This window comes from Sinocyclocheilus anshuiensis, unplaced genomic scaffold (assembly GCF_001515605.1).
Source record: "Sinocyclocheilus anshuiensis isolate Anshui unplaced genomic scaffold, SAMN03320099.WGS_v1.1 scaffold708, whole genome shotgun sequence".
Classification (NCBI taxonomy): domain Eukaryota; kingdom Metazoa; phylum Chordata; class Actinopteri; order Cypriniformes; family Cyprinidae; genus Sinocyclocheilus; species Sinocyclocheilus anshuiensis.
In genome coordinates this window covers 3175669-3185889 of record NW_015555881.1, presented here as the reverse complement: position 1 = coordinate 3185889, position 10221 = coordinate 3175669, and the positions used below count along the sequence as shown (strand labels likewise).

At 37.9% G+C, this 10221-nt stretch overlaps 1 protein-coding gene across 1 annotated transcript in view; it reads left to right on the top strand.

The window, feature by feature from the left end:
• Positions 1–2700: 2700 nt before the first annotated feature.
• The window catches only part of LOC107675723 (sia-alpha-2,3-Gal-beta-1,4-GlcNAc-R:alpha 2,8-sialyltransferase-like), a 14133-nt gene continuing 6612 nt past the window's right edge, over positions 2701–10221 (top strand). Inside the window, exons 1-2 of the mRNA XM_016470135.1 lie at positions 2701–3241; positions 8675–8794. Of these exons, the coding sequence (XP_016325621.1) occupies positions 2955–3241; positions 8675–8794 (407 nt within the window). The 5' untranslated portion in view covers positions 2701–2954. The remainder of the gene's footprint in view (positions 3242–8674; positions 8795–10221) is intronic.

Here is a 10221-nt window from a genome sequence, read left to right as displayed (position 1 = left end):
CATTTTAAGTAGGGTAACTTGTAATCTGTAACCTATTACATTTCCAAAGTAACCTTCCCAACACTGTTGCCAAGGCAACATTTCACCTTTTCACTTTTTTAGCTTAACTTGATGTACTAATATAACTAAAACTGATATATATATATATATATATAGATATAGATATATACAATAATGACAAAAACACACAACAGAATTACTAAAACTAAATTAATTCAACTAATTCAAATGTTTAATTAAAGGATTTACAAGGGAGAATATTTTACAATATATTGGTGCATATTTGCACAAATATGTGACTTTTATATGGTATATTGTGATATGTATTTTGTGATATGAAAAAAAATAATTGAATCATATTTACATGTTTTGTCTGTCATAGATTGAAGTCGTTCACAACAACAGCAGTGACAGAATGCGTTTCTGCAGTGCGGTAAGATACTGTTATCTGAGTCATTTATGTGTTTGTTTTTGCAAATGTTGTTTTGTAGATGAAGTTCACTGTGATCTTTGATTTTGTGGAAGATCATAACTCTCTCTGCTCCAGAAAGTCGTTTATTTTAAACCCGTTTGGTTTTGCTCCACTAAAACTGATCTTTAATTCTCCCTGCAGCTACTGGAATTGATGAGTCTTTCATAATTATTCCCTTCGCAGCCTTTTTAACTTTTCATGAGAGAAGGAGCAATTTCGCAGCTTTTATTGTGTTCTGTAGAGAAGTGAGATATCAGATATTGATATTTGTATGGTTTATATCCTGTGCTGCCTCTAATGTTTTATATAAAGTGCTTTAGACTTTCAGTGTGTTTACAAAAGGCCCGATTAATCACTGGCGTTCACTAATAGCTTTGTGTAGTTAAACTTTACACAGTTTAGTCTGTGTTTCTTTAGCAGGGGCCTGATTTGACCGTGAAGGTGTGTGCGTGTGTGCGTGTGTGTGTGTGTGCGTTTTTGTGACAAATGAGGACATAAATTTGTATAATGACAAAGGTATGACAGGTATTACAAGGAGAAGGTGACTTTTTAGGACATTACCCCATGTCCCCACTTTTCAAAACGCTTATAAATCACACAGAATGGAGTGTATTGAAAATCTGAAATAGCACAAAGTTTCCTGTGAGGGGTAGGTTTAGGGGTAGGGTTGGTGTAGGGCAATAGAATATACGGTCTGTACAGTAGAAAAACCATTACGCCTATGGGATGTCCCCACTTTTCACAAAAACAAACCTGTGTGTGTGTGTGTGTGTGTGTGTGTGTGTGTGTGTGTGTGTGTGAATGCATGCGTTATTTTAAAATACTTTTTAAGTTTTGATAAAGTGAGAAGGAGATATCGATGTTGTAATTTCCATAAACACAAACTATGCATGAGTCATAAATCCCTCACAGTCTGAGTGCATGAGCTTTATTCTGTGTTCTGTAATAATAAAGCTCAGCATGATGTTGGGATTACAGTAATCTCTACCGCTGCAGATACTGTAATAACATCACTGCTCAGACATTGTTTTTTTTTTCTAGTTCACCTAGAAAAGAGATTTGTCATCAATGTTTGAAGCCCAGCGTTGCTTGTCAACCGATAATAGTTAAGCAGTAGATATACTGTAAGTCAGCTCTCTTTGTTCCAGACTTCCACCATATATGCACAGAACACAAACCCTCTGTAGACAAAACACCATAACCATGTGCTACAAAACACCAAGAACAATTATATGGATGAGCTTAGAACCATAACGTTCCTCACACAGGGTAAAAAGGCCCAAAGCACCATGAGGTAAACTTCTCCAAAGGTAGAGAATTACCTTCCCGCCATTATTCCTTCTTTACTTCCTTAAACAGGTGAACTCCTGCATGTCTAGAACAGAGCGCCCCCTAATGCTCAGGTGAGTAGTGACAATGCTGCCCTAAGAAGACAGGAAAACGGTTACAATGCGATATAATGTTAATATTTTGCTAAAATCTCAAAACAGCTATAATTTAAAGTATATTTTTAAATTAATATGACAACATATTTATTGTGACTGTATATGTGTGTATGTGTAAAAAAAAAAATTTAAAAAACGATTGAATACAAATAATGGTGTGTGTGTGTCAGTGCCACTGAGATACTATTATGGTGTTTTTATAAATATTTTTAATATATTTTTATTTTTATATTTTCCACTTTCATTTTAATTTTAATTTGTTTTTGTCATTTTTAGTTATTTATTATGTCTATATTAATTTAATTTCAGTTTTAGTTATTTTAGTATATCAAGTTAAAGTAAATTAATGTTTTTTAATGGTTGAAATTTCAGTTTTAGCTGTGTGTGTATTTATAAATATAGATATTACATACTACAGTAAAGTTGAATAACTAATATATATATATATATATATATATTACATATTACAGCAAACTTGGAATATGACCACATAATCAAAATATTCACGTATGCAGTAGGCCTACATTAAAGTAATGTAATATAAAATCATTTTAAAAAAAGGATATTTATTTTTACAATATAATTGTATTGCATCATATGCAGAATTATGCTATTGTAGGCCGGATATAATCTTTTAATAACATCTTAATACAAATTGATATTATATAAAACATATATGAATAACAAAATGACGGCATAATATTGATAGAATAAAAAATATTACGTAGTCATGCAGTCCACTGAAGTCCAAAGGTCTAAAAGGCAGAATGTGTTTTGTTATGAGGACATTTCAGGTGTGTGTGTGTGTGTGTGTGTGTGTGACATCAGGATAATCCGTGTAACCCTTTCGTGTCCGCGGATCCTCCAGCTCCTCCGTCTGCTGACTTGTTTGTTTCTTGCATTTCTCTGAACAGGATCGAGTCTCCTTTAAGTATCGCCTGTTGTTCCTGCACTGGAGCCCGAATGTGAGCGGAGGTGATGTTTCCAGGCAGACGCCGATATCTGACGGAGATCCGGCATGGCAGCGGCCGGTGCTGATGAGAGACGCCGCGGATCCCTGCTCTTCATCAGCATCAGCATCAGCGCCTGAAGCGACGCGACGCGACTCGCATCCATCATGCTCGTTCTCCGTGTGTGAATCGCAGTGCTTCTGGGCTGAGATGGTTCGGGTCGTCAGTGTTCTGGGTCTGGTGATGTTCAGCGTCGCTTTGCTCATTTTGTCATTGATCAGTTACGTGTCCATCAAGAAAGACTTCATCTTCACCGCTCCGAAATACGCCAACGCCGGCGGGCCGCGGATGTACATGTTCCACACGGGCTTTCGGTGAGTGAGCATGTGTTTTATCACGCTCATTCATTAAATCAGGGCCATAAGGGGGACGTTTATGACTGTAATTCAAAAGGGGGGCGTTTCTAATGCGCATGTGTGCAGATATTGCCTACATGTAGATTAATAAGCGCGTGCTTTAATCACATTTTGGAAAGGCCTCTCTTGTCCTTCTGTCATGATGCTCGGCGCGCATGCGCAGATCGCCCCTTGATCATGAAGATGAACAAACCTACATTCTCATATTTCGCAGAGTAATGATTTCTGAACAGTCAGCTGCTGCTTTCATATTCTGTATACATCATGCATTCGATTCTAACAAACAGACTTAAGAATTAAAGCTCGTTTTAGCATTTATCCTTCAACATGTCCATTGCACAGAAGGTTCTTAATAGTGGAAAAAGGTTCCTCAGATTATTAAAATGTTCTTCATATCAAGATGTATTATTATGATTTTTTTATAGACAAAGAAAAACTTTTTTTTTGTTTGCATATGGCAGTTATTATAGTTAACTCAAACTAAAAATAAAACAATAAAATACTTGAAAAAAACCTTAAACTGAAATAAAATAAAATTTAAGAAAAACTTATTATGTGTGTGTGTATGTATGAATAAAAAGTAATTCAAAATATTAATTAAAAACATTAAAATAACACTGATGTATGGCATTGTTGTGAAAGCAGCTTTTTAGAGTTTTTATTTTGACATTATTTTGACATTTGATGGAATTTCATTAAAGGAATAGTTCACCTAAAAATGAACATTAGCTGAAAATGTGCTCACCCTCAGGCCATCCAGGATGTAGATGAGTTTGTTTCTTCATCAGATTTGTAGAAATGCAGCATTGCATCAGTGTCTCAGCAATGGATGCTCTGCAGTGAATGGGTGCCGTCAGAATGAGAGTCCAAACAGCTGATAAAAACATCACAATAATCCACAAGTAATCCACAGCACTCCAGTCCATCAGTTAACATCTGGAGAAGACAAAAGCTGAAACAAATCCAGCATTAAGACGTTTTTAACTCAAATACGAGTCCATAATCCGTAATAACGCTTCCTCCAGTGAAAAAGTGCATCTGCTGTTGTCTCTCACATCAAAATCCAGCCACATATTTGTTTAGAGCTGTTTAAACGCTGCTTGATCTGTGCAGATTTCTCTCCTGATTCACACCAGAACACTTTTTCACTGGAGGAAGCCTTATTATGGATTATGGACTCGTATTTTAGCCGGAACCGACGGTTTGAAGTTAAAATGTTGGATTTGTTTCTTACAAACACGCAGCTTTTGGCTTCACAAGATATTTTGCCATTCATTTGGATGACAAAATGTGATTGAAATGTAAACAGCTGCACAGTTATTGCAGATAAATATACAGCAGCATGAAGACTGTATAAAGTGTAAGTAAAGCGCTGTGTGTTCTGTTGTTGTGGGTGTGTGAGTCTGTGCCCCTGTCCTTGGTCCTGATTTACTCTTCTGGCAGATTCATTTCCAGTCAGTAATCAGATGCTTTTGCTGCAGTCAAGGTTACATAGCAGGAGTCATTTTGATCCGATACGTCTTGTGGACGATATGACCATATGTTACTCAGCTTTACTATGAGTCATTTGAACTTGCGCCAGTGAAGAGAGAATATACGCCAAAACTAGCAGAACCTCATTCAAATGTGTTTTAACCCTTATGCTGTGCTGAAAATCCTTCACCTAATTTAGTTTTCCTGATCAAAAATGAGCGGGCTTTTAAAACAACGGTTTTATACAACAGTTCTATCTGGTCCTCGAATCTGATTGGCTGAGAGGAGTGCGATATTCTAGTGATAACAGCACTCCAACCGTTCTACCGTTTTGTATCACTCTGCGTGCGGTATTTCTCACAGCGAGTGTCGTGGCGGACGCCCAAATCTACTATAATTTTAAAATAATACTGTTTTTGTGTCACGGAATGTAGTTTTAAGAGTTTATTAGGTGAGAATGTAGCTGTTTAGACTTCAAATATGCGGTTTGTTAATAAAGATAACGTGTATTTGAACAGTTGTGAGCTCCAGGGCGTCAGCGGGCGTTCAGCGCTCATGAACCCTCCGAGAGCAGCCTCACCTCGGCCAGATCTTCTGGAATTCACCGCTGGCTCTGATGTCTCTACTGTGGTTAAACATGAGATATAATTCGTTTTGGGTAATTCTAATGGGCAGTCTTTGCTCTCATTAATATATTATTTAATCCAGAATAAATAGTTTTGGCTGAGGGCAAAATCTCATCACGTTATATTTTATGTAACTTTAATGCTGTATATCAGAGCGCTGCCTTTGTGCTTTTGACTGAATGGCCTAGCAACGTTTATGATGGCTGTTGTTGTTGCTTATTAAATATTATTATTCAATAAATAATATTTAATATAAATAATAGTAGTATATAGTATTGGGAAACGGTGTGTGTGTTCGTGATGGTGATTTTAGTGACATTATTCCTCCATTAGTTTTTCTGAGTGAGTCCGCAGTAAAGACTTCTATTGAAAGAGACTGAAACAGGGTTATAAACAAGGAAGTTCTTTTAACTTTCAACACCAGCTTGTAAGACGCATTTAACAAATGCAGTGAGCAGCGCTGTCATCAGAAATCACCCTTAACAGATGAAAGATAGTACGACAAAGATATCGCTTTCCTCAGCGGACATTCAGACTCATGTTTTATTGTGAATATGAGATTGAGCTGAAGAATGAAAGCTGTGTCAGATGCAGGGAGTCACACTCTGTCCATCTCTCTCTCATAATACAGTGAGCTTTAATACAGTGATGCAATAAGCTTTTAATGAAGCGACTCAACGTTTCTTCGTTACTAAAGTTCTAAAGTGACGTTTTTGAATTAGTAACGAATCTTGAGCTCAGCTGTTAAACTGGCAAACAGAGATCTGAATCTGTGGCGGAAGGAAGTAGTTCCGCACACAAGAGGTTTTTAAAGACACTCCGTTGTTGTTTTTCTTATGTATTTACACACTCGTGCCATCGAACAGTTGTATGTGTTTGTGTGGGGTGTGTGTGTGTGGGGTGTGTGTATGGGGGGGGGTTCTTTAGCGTAGCGTTTAGCCTGAATCTGACAGGGTGCTAAGAGCGTCTGTTTTTACCTCCAGTGAAACACACAGAGAGAGAAAGATGTGGAAGTGAAGATGGCAGCCGAGCAGTTTTGGCAGTGCTAGCAGAGCTAAATTCTAAATTGTGCTAGCGATGTGACGCTGTGTAATGTGTGAGCTTACGTGTGCCGCCAAATCGCTGAGAAACAGTTTTCCTGATCAAAAATGAGCGGGCTTTTAAAACAACGGTTTTATACAACAGTTCTATCTGGTCCTCGAATCTGATTGGCTGAGAGGAGTGCGATATTCTAGTGATAACAGCACTCCAACCGTTCTACCGTTTTGTATCACTCTGCGTGCGGTATTTCTCACAGCGAGTGTCGTGGCGGACGCCCAAATCTACTATAATTTTAAAATAATACTGTTTTTGTGTCACGGAATGTAGTTTTAAGAGTTTATTAGGTGAGAATGTAGCTGTTTAGACTTCAAATATGCGGTTTGTTAATAAAGATAACGTGTATTTGAACAGTTGTGAGCTCCAGGGCGTCAGCGGGCGTTCAGCGCTCATGAACCCTCCGAGAGCAGCCTCACCTCGGCCAGATCTTCTGGAAATCACAGCTGGCTCTGCTTCTGACATTTGCCGCTGGCTCTGATGTCTCTATAGTGGCTAAACATGAGATATAATTCGTTTTGGGTAATTCTAATGGGCAGTCTTTGCTCTCATTAATCTATTATTTGTTCCAGAATAAATAGTTTTGGCTGAGAGCAAAATCTCATCTCGTTATATTTTATGTAACTTTAATGCTGTATATCAGAGCGCTGCCTTTGTGCTTTTGACTGAATGGCCTAGCAACGTTTATGATGGCTGTTGTTGTTGCTTATTAAATATTATTATTCAATAAATAATATTTAATATAAATAATAGTAGTATATAGTATTGGGAAACGGTGTGTGTGTTCGTGATGGTGATTTTAGTGACATTATTCCTCCATTAGTTTTTCTGAGTGAGTCCGCAGTAAAGACTTCTATTGAAAGAGACTGAAACAGGGTTATAAACAAGGAAGTTCTTTTAACTTTCAACACCAGCTTGTAAGACGCATTTAACAAATGCAGTGAGCAGCGCTGTCATCAGAAATCACCCTTAACAGATGAAAGATAGTACGACAAAGATATCGCTTTCCTCAGCGGACATTCAGACTCATGTTTTATTGTGAATATGAGATTGAGCTGAAGAATGAAAGCTGTGTCAGATGCAGGGAGTCACACTCTGTCCATCTCTCTCTCATAATACAGTGAGCTTTAATACAGTGATGCAATAAGCTTTTAATGAAGCGACTCAACGTTTCTTCGTTACTAAAGTTCTAAAGTGACGTTTTTGAATTAGTAACGAATCTTGAGCTCAGCTGTTAAACTGGCAAACAGAGATCTGAATCTGTGGCGGAAGGAAGTAGTTCCGCACACAAGAGGTTTTTAAAGACACTCCGTTGTTGTTTTTCTTATGTATTTACACACTCGTGCCATCGAACAGTTGTATAAACTCAATATCACACTCGTAGCCGTGAGATATGACTGTATATCAGCACAGATATGTTTACCTACGGCCGAATCACAGCCGTGCTGATACACAGCCATGTCGCACTGCTACTCGTGTGATATTGCTCTTATATAATATAAATAAAATGCTTTTAAAAATCTTTTATGCAAAATGTTTTTATGCTTTTTTAAAATAATAATAAAAGAAAACTATGCTGAACCAGTGTTATTTATTTATATCATTAATATGCTATTATCGTTTTTATTAATATATATATTTAAATCTGCTTTATTTCCATACAGTAGATAAAATGAACTGATTTCAAGTCGGTGCATATAATTTATATGTCAATGATGAATGCTGACACTAAAATGGGTCATTTTTGTGTACAATTTTTTTGTAATGCCAAACAATTTCATGCATTCACATTCATGCAATTTTACTGGGAATTTCTAAAGGAAATTTGTTTGCACACCAATTTATTTTACTGTACCAAAATCCAGATCAACAATCCGGCTTGATATGTGACAGATGATTGGATATTGTGAGTGACTTGAGTCGTCCTGACCTCTGAGGCCGTAACCCAGACTCGAATAACTCTGTTAATGAAATGGACCGAGCTTTAACAAACGAGAGTGAGCAAACGAGCAGGCTTGGAGTCTAAAAGCAGCTGTTTAATTAGAGCAGCCATCGACTGCCCCGGGCACAGGCTGACTGACAGTGGTCTGGATGGGTCTCATTGATCGGAGCCGCTTTCATCCGCGATCGGGCCGTCCCGTGATGTGGAACAGAAACAGCGTTTCTCATTTCCTCTGTCTGTGCATCTTCTCATCAGGTCCCAACTGGCCATGAAGTTCCTGGATCCTGCGTTCACATCGCTGAATAACGCGCTCAACGAGAACCTGCAGGAGTCCAGCAGCTGGAGGTTCAACAAGAGCGCTTATTTACAGCAGAGGTGAACCTCACACACACACATACACACACACACACACACACACACACACACACACACACATACGGTGGAGAGGATTTTAATACAGTTAGTCAGAATAATAATGAATATTAGCCAAGGTAGGTGCCATATTTAATTTGACGTAATTGTGGTTCGTAATTTTATTTTTAAAAGTTTAGTTTTCAAATATGACTAATAAAGTTTGCTAATATTATTAATATTAATAAATGTATCAAAACAAATGTCAAACATTTTTAAAACACTATTTTTACATTTGGATTAAAACATTTGAATTAGCTCTCATATGGATATGTAATTTTAATTTTTAAATATGATTAATATTATATTAATATGGGGGAAGTCGTGGCCTAATGGTTAGCGAGTCGGACTCGTAACCCAAAGGTTGCGGGTTCGAGTCTCGTACCGGCAGGGATTGTAGGTGGGGGGAGTGAATGTACAGCACTCTCTCCCACCTTCAATACCACGACTGAGGTGTCCTTGAGCAAGGCACCGAACCCCCAACTGCTCCCCGGGCGCCGCAGCATAAATGGCTGCCCACTGCTCCGGGTGTGTGTTCACAGTGTGTGTGTGTGTTCACTGCTGTGTGTGTGCACTTAGGATGGGATAAATGCAGAGCACTAATTCCTAGTATGGGTCACAATGCTTGGCCACATGTCACGTCACTTTCACTTTAATAAAATGTATAAATACAATTAAATCTATCAAATCAAATGGCAACATTTTTGGAAAACAATTTTTTTAAATTAATCTTACAAGTCAATTCTCATGTGTGTATGTAGTGTTCAATATTACTAAAAATTAATATTTTTAAATAGTAATATTAAAAATACCAAGTTCTGTCATGAAACCCTAGATGGTGCAGGCTGATGGGTCCTTAATGTAATTGATGATCTTCTTAGCATTAAACGACTTGTCACAAGCTGATTGGTTCCCGTTGAATACGCAGCCAATGAGCTTGCTGCTTTACATTTAAATGGCTGATTAGCATTCGCTTGAGCATTGCAGCGTGCTTTCAGAGTTCAGAAACCCTCCACCTTCCCCAGCTCCACCTGTATTGATCTGCTACGGGTTATTTTATATGCTATTTGTGCAGCAGCAGTATGTCTTAAATACTCACAGCACCATATCGGCTTGTGTATTGGCAGTAGCAAGTTCCTGTACTTGCTTGCAGCAGCAATAATCTACAAATACAGCAATAACCAACAGCAGCAGCAATCTACAAATACAGCAATAACCAACAGCAGCAGCAATCTACAAATACAGCAATAACCAACAGCAGCAGCAATCTACAAATACAGCAATAACCAACAGCAGCAGCAGCAGTAACAATAATCTACACATAGAGCAATAACCAGCAGCAGCAGCAATAATCTACAATTACAGCAATAACCAACAGCAGCAATAATCAA